At 42.1% G+C, this 26828-nt stretch overlaps 1 protein-coding gene across 1 annotated transcript; it reads right to left on the bottom strand.

Annotated features, from left to right (window-relative positions):
* Positions 1–126: 126 nt before the first annotated feature.
* On the bottom strand, positions 127–22967 carry LOC110090482 (killer cell lectin-like receptor subfamily F member 2). Its single transcript, XM_078388704.1, has 6 exons — positions 19938–22967; positions 15431–15520; positions 11034–11150; positions 9595–9749; positions 7952–8064; positions 127–7805 (listed from the first exon to the last, which is right to left on the bottom strand). The coding sequence occupies exons 1-6, from the start codon at positions 20020–20022 to the stop codon at positions 7682–7684; spliced, it is 684 nt and encodes a 227-aa protein (XP_078244830.1). The 5' UTR covers positions 20023–22967; the 3' UTR covers positions 127–7681.
* Between the last annotated feature and the right edge of the window lie 3861 nt (positions 22968–26828).

A 26828-nucleotide genomic window follows, 5' to 3' on the forward strand; every position in this document is an offset into this window, starting at 1 on the left:
TATACAGCTTCTCCTTTCTCCCGAAAGACCATCGTAAATCTCCCTCATAGACAGACACATATCTGAAATGTCATTGTTAGGGTAAGACAAGGCATTCTCTCTATGGGAATTTAGCACATGCTGGAGTATTTATTTATTTATTTATTTATTTATTTATTTATTTATTTATTTATTTATTTATTTATTTATTTATTTATACCCCACCCATCTGGTCTAAAAGACCACTCTAGGCGGCTTCCAATATAGTAAAAACAGTGAAATAATACAAAAAACAAAAAATTACATAAATCATATTATAATAAACAGAATACAACAATAGAATAGAAAATACATAAGGAGAGAATAAACAGAAAAGTCAGATATTAACTGGAGGGAAGGCCTGAATATATAGCCATGTTTTTAATTGACTTTTAAAATTACCCAAAGTGGGGGCCGCGCGGATCTCAGGAGGGAGATTGTTCCACGAGTACACAAATGTGTGTGTGTTAGAGGGAGTGAAGGAATTTATAAAGTACAAAGCAAGGGTGCATTGTGCTGTCAGGTGCCTTCATGTCACTGCCAAATTATGCTAACTTTAATAGGGATTTCTGTAGGTGATCACGGAACAGAGGAAGGCTAATTGCCTGGGAACAAAGGAGTTGACAGGGATGTCCCGAGGCAGGAGCCTCAAGGCAACGCTCTGAGAGCTCTTTTTATTGACTTAGCATGAGTTACATAGTATGTTGTCAGAATTCAGGATACTAGTTGCCTAATCGCCACTAGGTTTGGCTGAAATAACTCTTAGATCTTATGCTCTACCTCTAAGTAAAAGGGCAGAATAAGGGTTTACCCCGCCTGCTGGCAGCTGCCACTTCCTGCCAGGAGTGTGTGCATGTCACTGGAACAGAATGCAGCTACAACCTTTAAGCAGATGTTTCCACAGTTTTCAAGATAGGGAAGGTGTTCAAGGAGTGCTTTACTGTTGGCAGTCCTTCCACCCCAAGGGTTTCCATTAGTAAGCAGAGATATGAAACCAAAGGCTTCTGAGTCCTAGGACGCTCAACAGTGAACATTTGTTGAACTTCCCTTTCACTGATGATACCCGTACTGTACCCTAGTGGGAACATGATGCACACTAGTGTAAACAGAATCAAAGAATGAAAAAAAAACCACCCTTGCCCTCTGGGATTCTTTTACACCATTTCCAGGTGGTGGTGTATTTTTATTCTGGTTTCTTTCAATTTGCTCCTGTGCACAACTTGCTCCTTGAAAATGAGGTCTTTTATTTGCCTCAAATAAATGATGTGAGGCTATCCACAGGTGAAATTAAGTTGAAGATTTATTTAAATCATAGCAGATAAACAAGGAATAGGATCTTTAAAATGAAGAAACAATATAAAAGAAACGAGAAGAAAATCAGTTAATGCAATGCAATGAGGAATTGTCATTTCCTCATTGCATTGAATACAATGCAACGTGGAAATCACAACAGTAAAGCAGAATAATCTGGATTAATGTATAAAATGAAATTGTAATTATGCAAAATTTGCCAGAGCTAACCCTTTGTAAAACACTGAACTTGCCCCTAACCAATAAGACAGTAAAGGATGTGTACAGAAGCTATAACGTAACCCATTGTGAAAACTGAAGCTTCACTTGAAATCAAGGCAAATTAAAGCCCAAAGGCCACACAGCAATCAAAATCTGCAAAAGTAAAAATTGCAGGAGAAAAGGTCACCAAAAAAGCATGAGAGTGTAAATGAGGTTAACTCTGCTTCTCTTCTTCCCATACAGCAATACATTTTGACACCCCTAATTCTATTGCATTTTGATAGGCTTCTTTATCTTCAATCTAAAATGCAGTTCTGTGTTGATAAATGGCAAGTTGGGAGAGAAAGTGCATGGCACCACTTTTCTTCATTCCCAAAAAGCAAATAATTCTCTTTTTCCTGTAACATACAATGTGACCTGTAGCATCTCATCACGGCACACTCTAGCCATTGAAAATATCCAACTTTGTATCCTGTCCACACTGTTCCATTGTCTTCCAGCTCTGCCGGAACCTTGTTGCCACAGCAATCACGTATGTGTCTTTTTTTCATTATGCAAAAATCCAAGCTGGAAGAAATCCTCCGCCCTTTTCCCAAGAGGAATCAATCCATCATGCTGTTTGTGAAACAAGCCAAAATTTCTTCGAAGCCTTTCAATAGACAGGTGTTCTTGCATTCTGATCTCTTTTTTTTAACAGAAGAGATTTATCATTCCATTGAATAAGAAATATACTATCTACTATAATATACTAAGAATATTAAAAGTTATTGCAAGCAAAAGAAACAACTTTTGTTGCATCTTGTTACTGCAGAAAGTTGCAAAAGTGATGTGTTAAGTGATGCGTTTCTTCCTACCCGTGTATCAGACCATTCATCATCTGATTGCCAACTCTGGAGAGAGCAACGGTGCAGAGCTGAAAACCACCCTTCTCTCCCAGTCCCAACACTTGGATTATGAAATGCAAAGCCAGCCATTAAGCTGTTTATGAGACAATACATTCCATGGGGTGAGGCTTTGCAGTTTAATCCCAGATATTCCTGACTGGTGACAGAGAGATGAAAAAAAAAAACACCACAGGACTAGACATGTAACTGTCTTTGAACAAATGGCCAAAAGAGATTTAGTACTCTGAAACGGAGGTATTTTTGAAATGAGGAAGGAACTGCACAGCACAGTTGAGAGCAACTGTTGACCCCACCCCACCCAGGTGGTGCCATGCCTAGGGATGTTGGCGAGTGTTTGAATCTGAGCCCCAAATCCAATTCTGAGCCTTTGGCACCATGTCCCCAGTTTGAGTTCCAGTCCTGAACCCCAAGTCCCAAGTGAGTCTCTATTTCCCCCCAGATGACAAAGGAGAGGTGGGTAGGTTTCGAGTTCTGTGTTGAATCATTGGAAAAAAATCAGAGCAAGTCTGAGTTGCCGATGCAACTTAAGTCTGACTTGACAGCGAGTCCTCAGGGTCCTCATCCCTGGCAATGCCACAGTGGCTAAATCTAATGGAACTAACAGAGGAGTTGACTTGCTGTATTCCAACTCATTCAATGGGCCTACTCTGATTGTGAATTACTACTGATTTCAGCCAATGGATTCTTCTTATTCCATTCATCGTCAAAATGTTCTGTATCATCCCAAAGTGGAAGGCACACAACAATGGGCTCAAGTTACATGAAGTCAGATTTTGGTTGAATATCAGGAAAAAACATAACTGTTAGAGCAGTACAACAATGGAACCAATTACCTCGGGAGATGCAGAGTACTCTAACACTGGAGGCATTCAAGAGAAACTTAGATAATCACCTGGCAAATATCCTTTGTATTCCTGCCCTGAGCAGGGGGTTGCACTTGATGGCCTTATAGACCCCTTCCAACTTCACTATTCTATGATTTTCTGGGATTAGTCTTGACAAGGAGAAAATCAATATCAGTATACTGAGTACCTTTTTGGTACAGTGATGCAAACATCAATTACTGCCGTCTAGAATTCTTCCTGCCATATTAAGATTTGCAACACCTCTGAAATTGATGGCTCTTAAGGCCCAACGAGGCATAGCAGCTTGCTCCCCCCCCCATTTGCTGTGGGTTTATTATTATTTTTTAAATGAAGGACTGGAAGTGGATAGATAATTAATTTGTATTTCTTGGTTTCATTTGTAGGCTGGTTTTCCCCTTTGCTTGGACTCCAGATGGAGTGAATCAACATGTCTCTTAAAGGGCACAGGGTGGGTTAGTCCCAATCAGAATGTCCAATATTCTGGGTAATAAAAACTGGGAAAAGGCCATGTGGTCCCCAAAACAAGACAAAAGGTGATGCCTTTTAGGTAGGGAGCAATTTGGGGGCTTTCCACAGATATCTAGACTAGGTCATGATCCTTGACAACTACCTGTTCTGGTTCTTACATCATGAGACAACATGGTATAAAACATTTTAATTATTACATTTATACCCTGTGTTTCTACTAAAAGGTAGTACTCAAGGCAGCTTCCGAACTTATTAAAATAATAAAAACAAATAGTAATACATGTTATTAGCCAAATGAGCTGCTGGTACCAATTGATAGGGCCGGTTATCCTTGTGATAGAGCAAAGTTATTAACCATAGTTTGGTGTCAAGATTTTTGCCAGGACAGAGAGAGGTCTACACAAACCATTGAGCCACACTACCCTGACTTTTCTGGTCTGGGTGATTTCCAGGAGGTTCAAGTGTGCTGCTGGTTGGGGAAAATCTTCCTGTCTGGTTCTCTCTCAACACTGTGATTCCCCCTCACTCTTCAGTGCTCCAGGGAGTTACCAAATACCTCAAGGTTGCTTGTTTGAATTTCCACACCAACCTTGCAAGAAAGGAATGCCAAAATATTTAGGCTCCTGAGGTAAGGCACCTTTTTTAGTACCACCTGTCTCAGAATAACCAAGTAGATGGAAAACATTGTTTTATGAACGGTGTTACAAAAGAAAACAAAAGTTCAAAAACACAATCATAGCTTTGAGAAAAATCAAAGACATGTGAAGCAAATCCATATCCAAATTTTGAGATGCTAGGCAGTTCTGTAATAGTCCCTACTAGCTAAGATAGCTACATGAATACTTACAATGCTTCTCCTGAGACTCAGTTGAACTACGCCGTTGTGTGTGTTTAGTCGTTTAGTCATGTCCGACTCTTCGTGACCCCATGGACCAGAGCACGCCAGGCCCTCCTATCTTCTACTGCCTCCCGGAGTTGTGTCAAATTCATGTTGGTTGCTTCACAGACACTGTCCAGCCATCTCATCCTCGGTCGTCCCCTTCTCCTCTTGCCATCACACCTTCCTAACATCAAGGTTTTTTCCAAGGGCTCTTTTCTTCTCATGAGATGGCCAAAGTACTGGAGCCTCAGCTTCAGGATCTGTCCTTCCAGTGAACACTCAGGGTTGATTTCCTTTAGAACTGATAGGTTTGTTCTCCTTGCAGTCCAGGGGATTCTCAAGAGCCTCCTCCAGCACCACAATTCAAAGGCATCAATTCTTCGGCGGTCAGCCTTCTTTATGGTCCAGCTCTGACTTCCATACATCACAACAGGAAAAACCATAGCTTTGACTATTTGGACTTTTGTTGGCAAGGTGATGTCTCTGCTTTTCAAGATGCTGTCAAGATTTGCCATCGCTTTCCTCCCAAGAAGCAGGCGTCTTTTAATTTCGGGGCTGCTGTCTCCATTTGCAGTGATCATGTAGCCCAGGAAAATAAAATCTGTCACTGCCTCCATGTCTTCCCCTTCTATTTCCCATTACCTGAGCTATTTTATGCCCATCATCCAACTTTCTCAATCTTTCAATGCAATCCCACCAATCAGAACCCAAGTTACCCTAAATCTTCAGCTCACTCTTTTCCTCTGCCTTCCACTCCTCTCCAGCACAGGGCAAGAGGCCTAAGGTTCAGAAGGCAACTGGAATGGATTAACCCCTCTTTTGCCAGTCCCTTCACAATTGCTCTTGCGTGGTAGTGGTGGGAAGAAGCTGAAAAATTCTGCAGTCCCAACATGCTGGAACCCAGATGAACCTCAATAGGGAACAAGTGATAGTGGGGGATGAATGGTGATCTGACATTGCCCCCTACGCATCTTTCCCTTCCTCTTTGTGGAAACATTGGGGTGGGTGGGTGGTTTGAGCTGCCTTGAAACTGTTCAGAACCACCTACATTCTGCTTAAAAAGCTGTTTCAGGGTCTGGTGTCAATAATGAACTGGATGAGGTTGAATAAACTGAAACTTAATCCAGACAAGACAGAGGTGCGCCTTTGCCAGTCAAAAGGTAGATCAAGGAAGAGAAATGCCAACCTGTGCTGGATGGGGTTGCGCTCCCTTTGAAAACAGGGGTGTGCAACTAGGGGTTTCCTGGATTCATCTCTGAGTCTCGATGCCCGGGTTTCGACAGTGGTCAAGACCCAGAACTACATGTGTTGTGCCCATTCCTGGAGAGGCCAAAATGACACATGCCTTAGTTACAGTGGTGCCTCAATTTATGACATACGACATATGTCCTGACATACGACCATTTCGAGTTACGACCAGCTCCGGCCGCAAAAATTTGCTTCTACTTATGACTGGAGCTTCCAGTTACAACCAGAAAAAGACAGAGAGAAAAGGCGGGGAATTCAAATTGCTAACTGTTGGTGGCGAAGAGGCTGCTTCTTTGTAGCTTTGGACTTCCTGGTAAGGTGCTGCTTTCTACTTTTCAAAAACTGTTCTGGGTGGATTTTGCAGTGTGGTTTTGGGCTGGGTGATGGGATTATGTTTCTATGCTGTGATGGATCTTGCAGGGTTTGTTTTTTGTTGTTTTTTCCCCTCATTTCCGATGGGTCTTTCAGGGTTTGTTTGCTTTTTGAGTTTTTTCCCCCATTTTCGATGGGTCTTGCAGGGTTGGTTTGCTTTTTGCTTTGCTTTTTTTGCATTTCCGATGGGTCTTGCAGGGTTGGTTGGTTTTTTGGATTTTTTACCCATTTCCGATGGGTCTTGCACGGTTTGTTTGCTTTCTGCTTTGCTTTTTCTGCATTTCTGAAGGGTCTTGTACAGTTTGTTTGCTTTCTGCTTTGCTATTTTTGCATTTCCGAAGGGCTTTGCACGGTTTGCTTGCTTTCTGCTTTGCTTTTATTTATTTATTTTGCATTTCCGAAGGGTCTTGCATGGTTTGTTTACTTTTCTCCCTCCCCCCTTTGGCTAGAACGGATTAATCGTGTTTCTGCAGTGGTTTTGGGTTGGTTTTTTTTGTGATTATTTTCTTTAGCCTGAACGGATTAATTGTATTTCAATACATTCCTATGGAAAATGGTGCTTTGACTTACGACCATTTTGAGTTACGACCGGAGTTCTGGAACCAATTAAGTTCATAAGTTGAGGCACCACTGTACTTTCTTGTTGGATTAATGTAACATGCTATACAGTACTGGTTATTGTCTTTGGAAAGTGTTCCGTGGGTCAAAAATGCTGCTGCCAGATTGTTAACTGGGACTGGTTACAGGGATCATATACTGTAACTCCCCTGTTCCAGCAGGCCCACTGGCTCCTGGTCTGTTTCCAGTTAAGGAAGAGCTACCTTAAAACATCCTTCTATCTCTCTGCCCACTCCACACTCTTTTTTCCCCCTTTTGGTCAGCCATCTGTCCTAGCACTACAACAACCAGTTTTCAAAACAAAGGAAAGCAAAGCAAAGAAATGGAAGAGTAAGGGAGAAGCAAGCATACAGTGTGTCATTATGATGGGATATGTAGTCAGAGAAATGTAAAATGGAGTCAGAGAGGTTCTGCGTGAAGACGATTTGAGAGACTTTGTAATGTGTTTTTCTAAGCGCCATGAGAGTGTTTTCCTGAGGACTGTTACAGCCTAGCTCAAGATAACTCTCTGATCAAGTGCCCTGCAATCCTTTAGAAGGCCAGGAGCATCACACCGAGGTACCAGGTTCAGTTTTAGTCCAATGGAACGTTTGCATTTTTCCCACTGCATCCTTGGTCCACTTTCCATCAATACTTCATCTCAAATCTGAGGAGACAAAGAAGCCCTCTTTTGCTCCATGTCCTCAACTTTACAAACAGATCTTGCCAATGTGTTGTAGTCAGATGTTTTTATTTTGTTTCTAGCAAACGATGAAAACAGATACCATAATTATATTGTGCAGCAGTTTGAGATGTTATATCAAGATGGGGTCTTTCTGGCAAACCCACCTAAATACTGCACTGCAAACATCGGATATAATCCTGTTGTTCTTTATTGCTCCACAGTACTCTTCTCCAGACTGGTTTGGTTCTTGGAACCTAGAGGAAAATGGAGGACAAACAGGCTTATCAACCCACTGTAGTGAAAAACGGTCTCTGTTTCTCCTTGAGCTTTGACCGTTCATAAATTCCAAGCTCATCTGCTCAGACCAAATATGGAGATACCTTGTGGGAAAGAAACTTACAGAGTCTGGTCAAACTGATATTCTGTCATCCACACCCATCTCTTCTCTTGCAATGACACAAAGAGTCCGGCCCAGTAGGTACGTGTAGCTTCTATAATCTGCTTTAAGAACTCCTATGTCAGAAACAGAGTAAATATTAGTTCATGAAACCACTCATTAATTATCCCCTATACCGTGGAGACCTTGATAGGGTTGCCAAAGGTTGGACTTGACATCACATGAAATACACAAGAAGCCAGTACACCCATTTAGGGTGACTAGGAACAGAATCTAACATGCAAAACCTCTATACTTATCCCTGACTTAGGTAAAGGTAAAGGTTTCCCTTGACAATTTTTGTCCAGTCGTGTTCGACTCTAGGGAGCGGTGCTCATCCCCGTTTCAAAGCCATAGAGCCAGCGTTTTGTCCGAAGACAATCTTCCATGGTCACATGGCCAGTGCGACTTAGACACGGAACGCTGTTACCTTCCTACCGAGGTGGTCCCTATTGATCTACTTGCATTTTGCATGCTTTCAAACTGCTAGCTTGGCATGAGCTGGGACAAGCGACGGGAGCTCACTCCGTCATGTGGATTCGATCTTACGGCTGCTTGGTCTTCTGACCCTGCAGCACAGGCTTCTGCGGTTTTGCCCGCAGCGCCACCACGCCCCTAAGTACCCTTAGGTACTTCTAAATTCTTATATTACCAGTACCACTGTTACTAATTTAAAAAAGGGTTTTGTTTCAAATGTGCCACAACATTTCAGGTTTCTTCTTCCTCCTCTTTAGTTTTAGTCTAAGAACATCTTCTGCTTCTGCTTCTTTGTTTTAGTGCCAATCCTTAGTGAATTTTCATGGCTAAGTAGGGTTTTGAACCCCGGTTTCTTAGTTGGTCACTCTATCCACTACACTACACTGGCTCTATTTTTAACTTGCAGCAATTTGCAGATGAAATGTGTGCCCATGGCATTATTGTCAGAGTATAGAAATTTTATAAGCCTGAACCTGTATATGTGTTTCATTAACGAGCTGCCATTGTGCACAGATGTGAGAGTGCTGAATCACTCTGGACATGATGTAATGACTTGAAACCAGGAGAAGACCAGGTGCAAAGCATGAAGTCATCTGTTTTCTGATTGGACAAAATATGCCATGTATATGTATATAAGTGGACTGTGTGTTTGCTTCTTTCTCTTCCTCCACTATCACTTGCTGCCACGCATGCTGCCAGTTTGTATAAAGAGTTCCTGCCGTGCTGTTAAGATACCTGCCCGTATATAACTGTAAACACGTGTAAATACAACTGTCTTGCAACAAAGAAGGACTGGTAAAGTGTCTTCAATAACTCTGCGTATTTCTACTGTAGCTAAAACCCTAACAATTATGCCATTGTTATAGGGGGTCTTTAGCAGGTGACTGAGATCTTGCTCACCTCAACACTACAGGAATTCTCAAGCATGGCTCCCATTGGCCATACCTCAAAACCACGGACATGAAGAGCATTTCATGCAGTCACCAAGATCTTGTTCTTTGTTCTCCATGTTTTGAAAACCCAGTGTATATTTACTTAGAAGCTAGTTTATTAAAATTAGTGGGGCTGACTTCCTCACAGGCATGCATAATCACAAATAGTAAGAAGAATGCTGTTATGGCGTTATTTACCATCTCTTCCTTCCTTCGGATCACCAGCAGGTGAGAATTCCTTCCTGCACAATCATCTTTGCTTTCATTCCAGGATTTAACATCCGTCGATGACCAGTAGCACTGGTCCCTGTAGAGATGCCAGTGTGTAGGGCAGAGTTTACAAGTAGAATTCCCTGGTAAGGGAGAATCAAGCAGCCATTAGTATTTTTTTGATTAAGCCCCCCATTTTGTGTAAGAATATGTTTCTGTGTCAGCAAATATGGGAACCCTGTGTAGCTACAGGCTAGTCTTGGGGTATCTTTTGAACAAAACATTTCACAATAGCCAAGGTTTTCAGCAAGCTACGTTTTTCCTGTAGTTTGTCCAAAGCACTGGATGCTTTCAGACAATCTGCTTTCCTTGCAAGACGCTTCTGCTTGTGGAAGAAGAGAAGGACCCCTAGCTGTGTTAATTCATTCTCAGTGAATGACCAAAAAGCACTCAGAAATGGTTACAAAGTGCTGGAGAGTTCTGAAATGGCCAGCAATGAGTCCAGATCTGAATCTCATAGAACACCTGTGGAGAGATCTCAGAACAGCAGTTGGGAGAAGGCATCCTTCAAATCTGAAGGCCCCGGAGCAGTTTGCAAAAGAGTGGTCCAAAATTCCAGTAGAAAGATGTAAGAAACTCATTCATAGTTACAGGAAGTGATTTATTTCAATTATTTTTTCCAAAGGGGGTGCGACCAAATATTAAGTTAAGGGTGCCAATAATTTTGGCCAGTGCATTTTTGGGTTTCTGTGTGGAATTGTATCAGATTTGACTTCTCTGGTTTTGTGTGTGTGTGTGTGTTGTTCCAACACAAACCAAAGAAATGAACATGTGAGTACCAAAACATTTGCAACTGCAACCATTTTCTGAGAGAAGGGCTGCATTTTCTGACAGAATTGCCAGGGTGCCAATATTTTTGGCCATGACTGTATGTGATTTGTTCTCATACAAATGGTGTCATTACTCATGGTCTAATTTATGGTCTCATTACTCATCCACACATAGATATAATGGTGCCATCTAGTGGCTCCGATGGGATGGTACACAGGAAGAATAAAGAGTGGGTGTTTGAACAGAAGAAAGTAATTGGAGTAATGCTGAATACACTACTTGAGCTCCTTTATTTGGGGGAGCTTTCTTTCCTCATAGAGCTTGGTATCCCATTCCCTGATCCTCCTTGTTTTCCCTGCACCCCCTGATCCAGGTTGTTAATAAAAATGTTGAAGAGCACAGGGCCCAGGACTGAGCCCTGAGGTATCCCCACTTGTTACTTCTACCCAGTTTGAAAAGAAGCCATTAATCGTCACCATCTGATGCCTTGAGACCCAATATACGTGGAGCTGTGGCATACATTGACTGTTTCTCTCTCTCTCTCTCTCTTTTTGCTAATTTTGTTTTGTAAATAACAAAACCACAAATAATTTTACCTGAGGAGCTGCCCTGGCTTTGATGGCAGAGTTTGCTTCTTAGAAGAGAGTGGCATTTCACAGCGCATGTGCCAACTTCAGCTCCAATTCTCCTTTTCTCAGCCTCCATCTGCAAAACTTCCAAATATATATAACCAAACAGAGGCCCTAAATTATGGCATGTGTGAAATGCAGCCAGACAACTATGACTATGGAGAGACTAGCATTAATGTTTTACTCTGTTAATCCCTATTTTCCATCTCATATATCTGACAAAGTGGTCTAAGAAGGTCCATTAAAATGTACATTAAAATTCACGATTTTGTCTCTTTTTCATTTTGTTTTTGCCTGATGCACCTGTCAACTCAGAACAGAGATGTAAAGTATATCACAGAAGTGAGTACACCCCCTCCCATTTCATAAACATTTTAGTATTTTTTTTCATGTGACAACTTGGCTACAATGTAAAGCAGCGGGTATACAGCTTGTATAACAGTGTAAATGTGGTGTCCCCTCAAAATAACGCAACACACAGTCATTAATGGCTAAACCACTAGCAACAAAAGTGAGCACACCCCTAAGTGACAATGTCCAAATTGGGCCCAAGTAGCGGTTTTTGCTCCCTGGTGTCATGAGACCCGTTAGTGTCACAAGTCTCAGGTGTCCAAATTGGGTACAACTTGTCAATACTTTGTGTGGCCACCATTATTTTCCAGCACTGCTTTAACCCTCTTGGGCACAGAGTTCACCAGAGCTTCACAAGTTGCCACTGGAGTCCTCTTACACTCCCCCATGACGACACCACAGAGCTGGGGGATGTTAGAGACCTTGTGGACCTCCACCTTCCATTTCAGAATGCCCCACAGATACTCAATAGGGTTTAGGTCTGGAGACATGCTTGGCTAGTCCATCACCTTTACCCTCAGCTTCTTTAGCAAGACAGTGGTCATGTTGGAGGTGTGTTTGGGGTCGTTATCATGTTGGAATACTGCCCTGTGGCCCAGTCTCCAAAGGGAGAGGATCATATTCTGCTTCAGTATGTCACAGTGGATGTTGGCATTCAGGGTTCCCGCTATGAACTGTAGCTGCCCAGTGCCTGCAGCAGTCATGCAGCCCCAGACCATGACACTCCCACCACCATGTTTGACTGTAGGCACGACACACTTGTCTTTGTACTCCTCACCTGGTTGCCACCACACACACTTGACACCATCCGAACCAAATAAATTTATCTTGGTCTAATTAGACCACAGGACATGGTTCCAGAAATCCATGTCCTTAGTCTGCTTGTCTGCAGCAAACAATATTTGGGCTTTCTTGTGCATCATCTTTAGAAGAGGCATCCTTCTGAGATGACAGCCCTGGAGACCAATTTGCTGCAGTGTGCGGCGTATGGTCTGAGCACTGACAGGCTGACCCCCCACCCCACCCCTTCAACCTTTGCAGCAATGCTGGCAGCACTTATATGTCTATTTCCCAAAGCCAATTTCTGGATATGACTCTGAGCATGGGCACTCAACTTCTTGGGTCGAACCATGGCAAGGCCTGTTCTGAGTGGAACCTGCCCTGTTAAACTGCTGTATGGTCTTGGCCATCGTACTGCAGCTCAGTTTCAGGGTTTTGGCAATCTTCATATAGCCTAGGGCCCAGGCCATCTTTATGTAGAGCAACAATTCATTTTTTCAGATCCTCAGATAGTTCATTACCATGAGGTGCCATGTGGAACTTCCAGTGACCAGTCTGAGAGAGTGAGATCAATAACACCTGCTCCCCCTTCACACCTGGGTGTGTGTGTGTGTCAAGGCAGGGAAGACCTTGGCATATAGACAGCTTCCTTGGAAAGCAACTGGAAAACATTCTGGGATGAGTCAGTGAGATGTGGTACCCAATCTCCTAATACATTCTGCTCCAGATTTGTGACGGTTTTTGCATTTAGAACTGTGAGCAACTGATCAGACCTGAATATTTGTCATCAGAAGAAGCTTTATTTTTTTTTTTTAATTTTAAGATTGGTTTTGCTTTAGTAGGAAAACAGCCTTGTTCTCTGTTTTTTTTCCCCTCTGGAAGGCAGTGACTGAAATCGTGTTGCACTAGATACAGTGTAAAATTCCTTCTACAGAAATTTGTGGGCAGTTCAGCCCAGGCAGTACTCCGTGCGATGTAGCAGAGAGAGTGACAGACTGCAACTCTGGAGACCAGGGTTCGAATCCTCACTTGCCCATGGAAACTCACTGGGAAAATGGAACTGGTTAAAAGCACTCCTTAAATATCGCACTTACCTTGAAAGCTCCAGCTTATTGCTATAAGACGGTTCTTACTTGACGGCATATAACAAACTCTACCAAGGCAGTCTGCATACTGGGTTGCTTAACTACTTCCACAATTGCACCTGCACAACTGCTTGCTGGAAATGCCTTCTGACTTGGTGCAAGTTTTGCAACTGCTTACTGAGCTTTGAGTTACACAGGGCATGGCTACACAACAGATTCTTGGCCACTGTCTCCACACCTCAGCCATTCCCTCTCTTTTATCACAGTCTGCTTCAACCTTCTGCTCATCCTTTTTTCTACAGATTTTTTTAACCTCCTGGCTTTATTCTTGCACTTTGTGTTTTGTTGCAAAAGGTTTCATTTACATAAGTGGCTGGGACTGAATATGAGTTTAGCTGCCTTGACAGACGCAAAGCCCAAGCCACCTTAAGGGCGGAATACGGTCACAGGAATTCCACTGGCACTCATTTAACATTTGTGTAATTCGTTGCGGCTAGTTGACAAGCTGCAGGGGCACATCTCAGACACATACCTGGTCACGTGCCCAACTGCACAACTGAGTGTGTGCAGCACCTCATCAGTTAGCCTCATTTAGTCACAGCAAGTTACACAAATGTTATTTGGACACCAGTAGAGTCTTGGCCAGTGTCACAAACAGAAAGACAGGAAGCTATCTTATACTAGCTAGCTCAATACTTTTTACACCATGGTTGGCAACAGTCCAGCATGCAACTGGCCCACATCCCTTGTAGAGGCCTGTGTTGCTGCCATCACCACTAGACCACAGCTGTAGTGTTAAGTAAAACACAAACCCACTTTTTTATTGTATGGTTTACAGATCATGGGGAGCATTGCCTTGTTTTAAAAGAAAATAATGCTCTCAGTAACTTCCTGGAAGCATGAATCTTTTTCAAAATAAGGAATACGCTATCTACGTGATTGGCTTTAAGTCTAAATTACAATATTTTTGAGCAAAACATTGGACTTTTCACACTTCTGTCATTGTTTTTCGGTGGCAGATTGGCTGCAACCAGGCCCTGCAGTGGATTCGGGGTAAGGTGGGGATCTTGATTGGACCTAATGAAGTTACCTCTGCCTTGTCTGCACTAATAGGAGCTTTCTACAGTTTCAGATAGGGTAGTTACCCAAACCTACCTGGGAAGTTTTGCATTCAAAGCATGATCTATATTTTTTGCACATCCTAAAGAATGGAGGCAGCCATGGTTATCTATAGTTCAAACAAGCACAAACTTCAACACAGATTTATAGGATGCTGTAATAGAGGAGCAGACACATATTATGGCTGAAATCTGTTGCTTATTTATTTATTTAAAATATTTTTACCCCACCTTTCTCTGGAAAAAAAGACCCAAGATGGCTTACATAATTAAAAACGAAATAATTAAAGCTAAAAACAGTAAATTGTTCAAGTATACAGAAGAATTAAAATATTATATTAAAATATTAGGTAAAATCATTACTAAAAACAGATTTAAAAGCAACAGAATATAAACCGTCCTGTTTATTGTCTCCAAGAGAGTCAATCATTAAGGAAAAACCTTCCTGAAGAGAAAGGTCTTTGCCTGCCTGCAGAATGACAGCAAAAATGGGACCAGCCTGGCCACCTGTGGGAGGGAGTTCCAGAGTCTTGGAGAAGCATAAGAGAATGCCATGTCCCCACCAAGCACACCTGTGCAGTAAGTCATGAGCAAGTCCACTGAATCAGTGGGATTTGGTAAGTCAACTCCTCTGTAAGACAAACTGATTCAATAGGCCTACTCCAGTTGTAACATACTGCCTTAAACAGCACAATTTTTACTTATACTGTATATACACACAATCATATATATGTTTTTCATCCAGTGCAGCATTGTTGACAAGCAACGTATTGGGCAGGAGAATGGGGTGTTTTAGGGAATCTAGCTGAAAGAAACTAGAGGGAAAATTGCTGGATAGGTCAGTGGTTTAGGCATCTGGCTGTGGAGCCAGAAGTTGGGAGTTCGATTCCCCACTGTGCTTCTTTGAGATGGGCTCTACTCGATGATCCATATAGTCCCTTCCACCTCTATAGTTCTAAGATGATGATGATGATTAAGCATAATATACATTAAGACAACAGTTAATTGTAAATGAATGCTGCTAACTCACCCAAAGCTACGACAGCTGCCACCAGGAGAACAATCACAAAGCATGTGGCACATAAGGTGATCTGGTACCAACGAGGACACTGGGCAGCACCTGTGAAGAGTGACAGCTGATATACGAACATTACACATGTACATAAGGATCACTTAAGAGTCCATCTCCCACCACAACTGACTGCAGGCTGAGAAACGCTGTGGCTGTTCATGGTTTCATTGTTACTTCCCATACTAGTTTCTGAAACCTATGTGCCGCATTGCCACAATGACCGGTGAAACTGACAGAAAAAGGTGTTTATAAACATGCACAGGATTGAAGAACTGAGGCTACGGAAAGAACTAATAAATGGACTTCAGATACATAGGGAGCTGGTATTTGACCGTTGAAGCTATTGGTCTATCTTGCTAAGCTGTAGCGAAGAATCCCTGACAGCCACTATGTGGGGTTTTAGACAGTGATTTCCCCCCTTCTTTTTCTGGAGATACCAAGAAATTAACCTGGTGGTTGGCTCACCAGAGCTAACAATGCATTCAGTGAATAATGATTAATTAACTAAAGTTTAATTTAATTTAATTCATTAAAATATTCAATAATGTTCTTTAAATCTGCACTTTAAATCTTTAAACACCTTATATAGGGTTTGAAGCAATTTGTTTTAGATTAATATCATAATTTTTAACATTTCATATTGTTTTAATTCATTACCTGAGGAAAGGGGTAGCCTCCCCCCCCTTATGTTTAATATTTTTGAACAACTTCCCCACCTTCATCAATTTCTATTTGTGTTTTCAGGCTCTAGCAAAGCAAGTGATCCACCCACCCCTGAACTGACCCTTCCTAAACATTATTTTTTGGGGGAAGGAAACAGATTTCATTACCCTCTCCCATCCACTCCAGCCCAGTGAAAACGCTATTTAGAGGACTAGAAGGGAGAGCTGAATGGGGAAAATTCTAGCACAGGGAGGTACAGTAGCACCTGGAAATTTGGTAGACGTGCATGAGTCCTCCTGTCCACAGATGACACAGTCTGGATCCAGCTCACTACAGTGGCTTTTGCATTTTTGTTAGTGTTCTTGGCAAAAAACGGGATGGACTTTAAAACAGCAACAGCTTCTTCCATAGAAGCACACCTGAGTTGGAAACAACTGGTGTGGAAGGAGGTGTTGATCATTATGTTTGCAGATTTGACACATGTTTACAGTGGAACAAATGAATCATATACTTTGGCTGGGTACCTGGAAAAGATCTAAGGGAGGCCAGTGGGGTTAGAATGTATTAACAGAGATTACCATCACCAGCAATGGCCTTCACACTACTGGGGCCACGAAGGAAAAGGATGTGGGTGTAGTGTGAAGACTGGACGCTGCTTGCAGCTTTCTGACATAAAGAAGTGACATTCATATAGGGTGACAAAACTGTAATAAAAAAAAAACCAAGTAGACTTCTGGTCTGTGGGCATAGCTCACTGCTATGCTCATCAGCCTTACATCTTCCTCTTGTTGATGTTGGAGTATGACTCCCATTCTCCTGAGCTAGTATAGCCATTGAACACAATGGCATTGTATGACTGGAATTATTAGCACACCTGGAGAACAGCTGGATAGGGAGTCTGGTTAATCACTTCTTTGTCTATTGACTCCTGATGTCCCTATATGGCAGGCACTGTGGCAATTCAGATGTTGCTGGTCTTCAGTTCACACAATATCTTGCCATCCACATGATGGTAATCCCAGTTACTATGTGCAGAGGTGAAAGCTGCCCAGTGAAAAAAGTCGATAGGGGAAAAATGATTGTTGGAAAAGAATATTGCAGACACCATAGACCACCAGAAAGATAAATACAGTGGTGCCTCGCTTAATGATTGTCTCGTTAAATGATGAAACCACTATACAATGACTGTTTTGCGATCACAAAACAATGTTTTAATAGGCAAAATCCGCTTTGCGACGATCAGGGAACCGATTCCGAAGCAGGGAACCGATTCTTCGCATTACGACGTTTTTAAAATAGCTGATTGGTGGCTTAAAAATGGCTAACCGCTGTGTCAAATGGCTCCCCATTGTGTTTTTGGACGGATTCCTCGCTTTACAGGCACCAAAAATGGCCACCCCTATGGAGGATCTTCGCTGGACGGTGAGTTTTTCAGCCCATTGGAATGCACAGAACAGGGTTTCAATGCGTTTCAATGGGATTTTTTATTTCGCTTAACAAGGATTTCGCTCTACAGCGATTTCGCTGGAATGGATTATCCTCATTAAGCGAGGCACCACTGTAAGTGGGTTCTAGATCAAATTAAGCTAAACTTTTTCTAGACCTAAAAATGACCAAATAGAAGCTGTTGTACTTTTGGCACATCATGAGAACAGAAGATTCACTGCAAAAGACAATAATGCTTGGAAAAGTTGAAGGCAACAGGAAAAAAGGAACACCAAATAAGCGGTAGACTGACACAATAAAAATAGCCGTGAGTTCACAAGACATGAACAGGACTGTTAAAGATAAGACATTTTGCAGAACACCAAGTGATAGGATTGCTGTAAGTCGTAGGTAACGGCCACCATATCTGGAGGGTCAAAGTTGCCCACTCTTGTTTTGCAGACTCAGGGTTGCTTAAACTCAATTAAATTCACAAACCTAGGTATTTTGAGTTATAATTATGCAGGAGACGTTTTACAATCATTTACAAGAGCAAGCTGACGATATCAAAGGCTCAGCTGGATTCAGTAAGTAGGGCCTGCAGTTATCTCTGCATTTAAGTTAAAGGCCACTTTTCTGCACCCTCCCCCCCAAAAAGGTATCAAGGCAGGTGGCAATAATAAAAAATAAAATACTAACCCAGCTGGATTGACTTAGTTTTCCATCCTTCAGTAAAATGAGTATCTAGCTTGCTAGAAGTGGGGGCAATGTGTAGTCTGCATAATTTAAATTGTAAATCACAGAAGGTTATGAGGTGAAAGGAAGGGATTTGATCAGCAATATTAGAGGGTTTAATGATTTGGACAGTAGTGTTTGAGGCTTGCTCAGTGACCAGGAAAGAGTGGAAATGAGGACGATACAGAAGCAGGAAAAGCCCAGAACATTTTGCTGTCCAAGGGGGGCAAAATGCTGTGGAAGCTGCTTGGACCAGCAGTTGAATTTTGCTTTTCTCCTTGGGGTCAGGCAGCTCTCTTCCATCCCACTTGCCACAGAAATCATCTCTAATAAAAGGTTTCCTTCACTCTACATGTTGAAGCAAATGCCATGGCTAGGATTGGCTTTAATTCTCTTGAAAAACATCCTTTTCACAGTTGCCTCATCATCTGGGTGAAGAAGCTGTTTGTTATCAGTGGCCCAAATCCTGTTGCTCAGTGTAGTCAGTCACACTACAGTAAGCCCACCGAATCAATGGGGATTTAGGCGAGTAGCTGCTCCGTAAACTGCATTGATTCAAAAGGGCCTACTTACTTTCATACATTAAGTCACAATTAGAGTAGGCCCATTTGAATCAATGGAACTTATGGAGGTGTTGAGGCATCAAACCCCATTGATTCTACAGGCCTACTCTTGTGCAATTTACTAGCAAAGCAACAGGATTTTGTTCAGTTTACAACTGGAATCAGATGTTAATGGCCATGTATATTAAATAAGTTTATCACAACCAAAGATGAATTGTAAAATATGCAGACCCCACAAGTAAAGACTTCTTTGGTTAGTAGAGACGTACAGTACTAATTGCCATATTTCATGAAACAGACTGTGTAACATCTCTTGTTCCTTTCACCTAAGCAACAGCCTTTCTGAGGTCTGAAACATAACCTTTCTTACTGATATATACACACAGCCAAAGCTATGTCTGAGCATTTTTCTGCACATAAATCAGACCCGCAACTATCAGAACAGATTGCAGAAGTTTTCCTTTTACACATGATCAGCTGCATATATGTTTGAGTATTTTTGCTCTTGATTTTTAAAAATCAGGACCGTTAGTTCAGATACAATCTTTTTCGATTTAGGTTGCCATTTTGCCTATTTTCAGTCTTGAATTGTGTTGCCAAGAGTTATCTTTAAAAACAAGGCAAAGAAAGAGATTGGTTGAATCAAACTTTTTACAGTAGAGCAGACCATTAAAACTTCATTTGGCCTCACTGAAACCCAACGGATTGTAATGGCTCTGCTTCAAGTATCACAAGATCTAGATCAAAGCAAATGATTTTGTTTTATACAATTGCTAGACAAAAGTGCTCCCCCTTATTACCATTTCCACTTATAGGACACAGGTTTTTATTCTTGCTTTCTCCACCACGGTGTTAAGCCTTCTCTGTGCCTTTTGATTTCGATTGTTCTCCCCCACATTTTAAAAATAAGTTCCATTTAGTGTTATGCATTTTCTTCCCATCCTCATACAGTGGTACTTTGCACCATCACTATGGATCTGAAGCAGCAGCAACAACAAATTGTGCAGCTATTTGTCATCTGAAATCCTGCTGCGTGATCGGAGAGAAGCTAGAAAAGATAAAAGTCTTTAGAAGGATACCTTGCTTCCTAGCTGGAGTGGCCGGTCTAGAAGTATCCCTCTTAGACCGGAGGTACAGGGCGGTGTAGCCTTCTTCATCCTCCATTGAACGACAAAGATTGCAGAGAAGAAGCTCAAAGGGGCAGACTGTCAGCAAGGGATGTGTTGAAGAGTTGTTGATACAGGACCGATGGTCAAACACGTTCACTTGAACTGCTTTTTTCTTCAACCACAACTACAGCAGCACCTTATCAAGATATGATGAATTACACAGCAGACAGGGGTGGGGAGGAAAGGGTTGCTTGCTTGTTGAATTCTGTGGGGGGTGAAACAAATGGTCTGGTCAATCAAAATTATAAAAACATCGACCGGTATTATATAGCGGATATGAGACTTAACTAAAAAACTAAGTATCTGTTAAATATTGGTACAATGTATGCTGTTTCTAATATTGCTATTTTTGTAGCTCTGATGGTCTATTTTTGAGGTCTGCAACTGCTTATAGTACTGTGTGAAATTTCTTGATATTGCTCCCAAAGCCCCAATGACTATGGGGACCACTGAAGTGTGTTTCATCCTCAAGTGAGATGTTTCAATTGCCAGATTCGATCGTTAGTTTTTCCAGTTCTTTATTTTGAACTCTGGCATCCCTTTAACTTGCAATGTCAATTATCCATACATTTCTTCATTCTATTACTACTATGACTGGTGTGTTATGTTCAAGGTGTCTATCAGGTTAGATACCAAAATCCTGCAAGATATTGACGTATCCCTGCAAACAACCTCCTACAGTGTAGGACCTACACGAGCCAAAGCAGGGTGATCGCCACTCTGTTACCCACTGTTTTAGTTCTTCCATAATTTCAATTATTATTTTCCTTTCTTTTCAGCCAATTTTTCCCTTTTGGGGTGCCATGAGTTTTCCCTCAAACTCACTGAGGTTTCTTAATTGCCAGTAAAAAACCATATTCCCTGGTTGGCAGAGATGGATGGTTCAGGCTCTGATATGCCAATCAGATGTGGTAGAGCCTCTTGGATGAATATCAGAAATGAGGAGGAACATTTAAATTCTGTTGCAGATCAATACAGATGAAAGTATGGGAGGACAACTTATCCAGTGAGAAGAACACAAGAGATTCACTGGGTGAGACCATGGGCTTGCCTAGTCCTCTGGCTACTAGAACTAATGCATAGTTACCAGGACTAGCTGGCTGTTCTTATGAACTGGCAGGCATTGTGACAGGAAATTCCTGGTTCCTATCTCACCCCAGATAAGAACCCATTAGTTTGTCTTGTGTCTGCCATTCCCTCCTTCTTTTAGCCTCAGTGTCCACATATGAGGACAATAAGTTTTAGGCATCCTTCAATCTGGAGAGACTATGCTTATGTGCTCTGAATAGAGGTCTTGCAACGGCATCTAGTGTGGCTGAGAAGGCCAATTCAAGACTGACAATCCCTTCCATACTGAAGACAAATACAGTCTGTCTCCTGTCCAGCTCCTTGGTTTTGCTGGTTTCGGGACTGCCTCTTTGCCTCGGCCTGCTGGGCAAGTGTCTCTTCAAAACAGGAGAGGCCATGATGCAACTGCCTGCCTCTAGGCTGAATGCTTAGATGTCAGGGTTTCCCATCTGTTGAGGTCCATTCCTAAGGCCTTCAGATCCCGCTTGCAGATATCCTTGTATCACAGCCGTGGTCCCCCTCTGGGATGCTTTCCCTGCACTAATTCTCCATACAGGAGATCCTTTGGAATCCGGCCGTCAGCCATTCTCACAACATTCCCGAGCACACGTAGGCATTGCTGTTTCAGTAGTGTATACATGCTAAAAATTCCAGCTCGTTCTAGGACTACTCTATTTGGAACTTTGTCCTGCTAGGTGATACCAAAAATGCATCAGAGACAACACATATGAAAGGTGTTCAGCTTCCTCTCCTGCCGGGCACAAAGAGTCCAGGGCTCACTGCAGTACAGGAGTGTGCTCAGGACACAGGCTCTATAGACCTGAATCTTGGTGTATGCCGTCAGCTTCTTATTGAGTCATACATACTCTCTTTGTGAGTCTAGAGAACATGGTAGCTGCTTTGCCAATGCGATTATCCAGCTCAACATCTAGGGAGAGAGTGTCAGAGACCATTGAGTCAAGGTACACAAAGTCATGAACAACCTCCAATTCTTGCGTGGAGATAGTAATAGAGGGAGGTGAGTCCATACACTGGCCCATGACTTGTGTTTTCTTCAGGTTGATTGTTAGTCAAAAGTCTTGGCAGGCCTTGCTAAAATGATTCATAAATTGTTGGAGGCCTTTAGCAGAATGGGCTAAGAATGTTATTAAGGATCAACAACAGCAACAATTGCAACAGGACTGGTGTGAGGATTGCCGGGGTAGATTCCCCCAAAATTTGAAACATACAGCTGTGTGTTACACAAATTCTATTCAGACTTTTATGAAAATGTGTATCAGCTGTGGTCCTGTTGTTGATCTCCCTGTCATCCACCACAGGCTGTGCGCGCGCGCGTGTGCACGCACACACACACACACACACACACACAAATATGCCTGTGAGAACATCTGAAAGGGGCATCCATGTGTAAACAGGTTATTCACACAGACTTCTTAGTGTGTCTGGCTGCTGTAGAACTAATTATTGAACATAATGGTTGCTGTGGATTTTTCGGGCTCTTTGGCCATGTTCTGGAAGTTGTTCTTCCTAACTTTTCGCCAGTCTCTGTGGTCGGCATCTTCAGAGGACAGGAGTAGCAATTAATTATTATACACCTGGAAGGGTAGATATGGTGGGTGCAACAGTGCCCATGTATGTTCTTTTCAGATTAGAATAGGGGGGGAAAACACATCTTTTCCTGGTATGTGTATTTAACCAGATGAATTTCTTTTGTTTAGGTTGTAGTTTTATGCCATCCTTCCCCTAAAGACAGAGAACCACACACTCTCTTCCTTTGTAATTTGAACACCTCACGGACAGCGCTGGTTGTCTCCTTGGAAAACAATTCTGAGCTGTCACCACTAGGTGGTAGTCTTTGATGCTTGCTGTACTCCCATCCAGCCAGAGAAAAGAAAGCTTATTTTTTTTAAAATAATCAACATTCCTATTTCTTGACAAACATGCACTGATATAGCCTGGAAATAATGTTAGTGTTACATAGTGATACATTCTATGCATGGTGATGGTACTGTGAACATTAATTTGGTGCTTGTTCACTGGGCTCCTGAAACTCAGAAAGATCTATCTATCTATCTATCTATCTATCTATCTATCTATCTATCTATCTATCTATCTATCTATCTATCTATCTATCTATCTATCTATCTATCTATCTATCTATCTATCTATCTATCTCTTTTTTTGATAAACGGAAGGTCTCTCCCCCCCCCCCCCAATCTGATCGCTATGACATTTTTGGGAGCTCCTCAATGGGCTTCATTGGAATGGAGGACCCAAGGGAAATACAACCTAGCTTTGAGAAGGCGGAACGTCCATCTCAGCCTTTGTTCCTTGGTAGAATGGATGCTACCCTAGTAAATCAGAACTCACCATAACAGGTTTGTCTTTTCAGTTAAGGATGTTTGGTAGAACATTTCATCTTACAGCTGGTCCAGAGCAGAGTATTGCTACGAGGTTGAAAGGCAGAAGCAGCTTTGTTCACCTTCTGTGGCTTTTAGTGAAAGCATTTTTGAGTTTCAGTTTCTATTTTTGAAAGCTTGTGTTATATGTCTGTGACTGAGAGATGCACGTTGTATAAAAAAAGAGAAGTCTGAAAGATTAGAACTGGATGTTTTGCGAAAGTGGAGTGAACCCATATGGTCCACCCAGCTGGTTGCCTTACAGAAAGATGTTCTCAGCACTAAGGCAGAGCCGAGAAATGGTGTAAACCAGGGATGTGCACAAAGGAAACCTGTTTCTCCATCATTTGGAAGTGCAAGGCCCCTTTTAAAAAGCAAGCAAGCAAGCAAGGAGAAAACTCTATGAATTCCAGACTGAAAAAGAAAGATGAGGGGGTGACCAGCAGCTCCTTCCTCTGTCTCACAGTCACTCCAAACTTGCACAAATGCCCCTGATTTAGTCCATTTTCACATGTGTCTGAAAACAGTACACAGCCTTGGTGTAAACTGTCTAAATGTATAGCTGAGTGATACCCAAATGCTATTCAGAATTCCATGAACATGTCTATCAGCTATCCACACAGGCGTCTTTAGAACTAATTCTTGAACACCTGGAAGGTTAGATTTGGCGGGTGCAAGAGTGCCTGAGTATGTTCTTTTCAGATTAGAATAGGGGAAAACACATATTTTCTGGCATATGTATTTATGTCTCAAAGATAGGAAGAACTGAGTAAAAAAAACAACCAATGGGTGTTATTCTTTTGTTTAGTTTGCAATTTTATGCCCCTCCCCAAAGACAGAGGACTACACACTCACTCTCTTCCTCTATATCAGTGGTTCTTAACCTTTGTTACTCGGATGTTTTGAACTGCAACTCCCAGAAACCCCAGTCAGGACAGCTGGTGGTGAAGGATTCTGGGAGTTGCAGTCCAAAACTCCTGAGTAACCCAAGGTTAAGAACCAGTGCTCTATATTATGAACACTTCACAGACCTGTTGTCTCTTTAGGCAATGATTCTGAGCTATCACCACTAGGTGGTAGTCTTTGATGCTCTCATTAAACCAGAGAAAAGAAAGCTTTTGGGTTTTTTTTTAAACTTAAACATTCCTATTTCTTGACAATCACGTACTGGTACAGCCTGGAAATAATGTCACATCATGCAAACATTCTTCTGTCCTTTTAAGAATGCTTTTGTTGGTGGGATACTGAAGGGTCATAAAGGGGAAGGGCCGGAGGGAGAAAAAGCTGGTGGGAGAAGCACATCCCAACCAGAATGCTTCCTGTTTATTATTTATTACTGATCTGTCTCTATGCTCTTGGGGCAGGGTGGGAGGAAGAGACCCAAACACAAAACACCACACAGGGACAGCTGCTGCCAGCTGTCCCTCGGGTGGGAAGGTAAACAGCATCTCAAATAGTCGTATGATTGCAAATTGAATCCATTTAGAATGGAGCTTATTGGGGGGCAAATGTAAATATAACTAAATTTGGCCACCTTTTGCGCAGTACAGACAGCTAAGAAAATAACCGTTTGGACCAGGAGAGGGAGGGAGATTAAGGGGAGCATTTTGATATTATTTAATGGTTTCTATTTTGTTTTCTCCAGAGGGAACAATACAAGGAAAGGAGGGGACGGGTTGTTTCAGCAATGAAAGGTGAAGTACTGCCAATAGTAACAGAAAGGAAAAATAAAAATGGAATATGATGCTTCACCATTTTTATGTCCTCAGCATCTGATTAACTGTTAAGTCACTGGCCCAGAACACATGCAGCTCAGTAACGCAGGGTATATCTGAGGTGTCCAGTCTCAGCATTTTAATTTTGTCCACATTTTTTCTGCTACAAATGACTTACAAGCACTTCTGGGGTTTTTTGGTTATTTTTTTCCCTGCAGAGGGACAAAAGCACTGTGTGTTGAAACTATATCACATGAAAGAACTTCTTGCTTCTCTGAGGGGTGCAGCAAAGATTGAGGAAGTAGAGTCATGACAAAAGTGAAGCCCCCTCTACTTCCTCTCCTCTGATTATTATCATCAGATTAAACGTACAGGCAAAGTGCCTGTACGTTTAGTACTCCCTTACAACCAAACATTTTAGCTGATGCAGCTTTCAGTGCAAGCCATTAAGTTTGCTATTCTCACGATGCTCGTTATTTTCCAGGGGCCTTGTTCGCACACACTGCTGTTTTTTCCATGGCTGACCACTTGTTCCATCTGTCATTTGCTTTCAAGTAAATAAGCGGCTGAAAGGATGCAGAGCTTCGGTTTTGTTTTCCGGCCTTAGGAGACGTATTGAATTTGATGTCGTTTAAATCATAGGGGGTGAAACCATACCTCAATGATACATTAATTTCCTGGAAAAGCTACCAAACCTTATCCCTTGAGATATTAACCAGGAAAGCAGGTAAGCAATATTTGCCATGTTTTAAATCCAAGAGATCTTGCTGTTGCCAAAGGTTTCATCTTGTTGTCTCTCACAATATGTCACAAATAAAAGACTGAAATGATAGTTATCTCTTTTAGCATGCCTCTCACCCAAGGTTCCTCCTCTGGAACTGATTCAGACCCTGTGAAGATTAGCATCTTCTGTACTCATGAGACACATGACAGTCAAATGACGGGAGCAGAGTATTGCTAGGAGGTTGGAGGGGAGAAGCACCAATCCGGAACAAAGTTCTGCAAACAAGAAATTTTGAGTAAATCATGTTGAGAATCCAGCTGCTGTCTAGGCTGTGCCCTGGTTCCACAGAATTATTTTTTTCATGGTCAACCAAATGTAAACTGACAGTGGTCTAGTCAAAAATTCCCTCCTTCTGAGGTCATGGGAAATTTCTATTTGTATTTCTGGAAAGTTTTATCATCTGGGAGAATTCAGAGCTCCCCAGAGAATGGAGTTTTTTTTACTTATTGTTCATAACCACTTCACATGATTATTACAAACTATTCTTTTATATACGGCTTTGTAATCTTTCACTTCTTTTTTTGACCCTCGGCTATATAACGTGGCTTCCACCCCCCCACGTCTTTTTAATAGTGATACTGTATATGGAGAAGAACGGTCTTGAATAGGTTCTTATTTTTACAGATAGGAATTTAGAACAGGAAGGGGTGTGTCCTTAACAGGAAGACCTGTTTGATTGGCCTAACAGAAAGGGGAGTGTCCTGATTACTGCTGAAGGCTATAAGTAGCAGCTGTGAGTTCTGGGAAGGCCTTTTGATTCCTGACTCTGAGCGGAGGTGGGGATGGAGATCCATCTCTGCAGCCCAGTTCTGTGAAGCCCACGGACCAGCACTGG

This window comes from Pogona vitticeps, chromosome 2, assembly GCF_051106095.1.
Source record: "Pogona vitticeps strain Pit_001003342236 chromosome 2, PviZW2.1, whole genome shotgun sequence".
NCBI classification, from domain to species: Eukaryota; Metazoa; Chordata; class Lepidosauria; order Squamata; family Agamidae; genus Pogona; species Pogona vitticeps.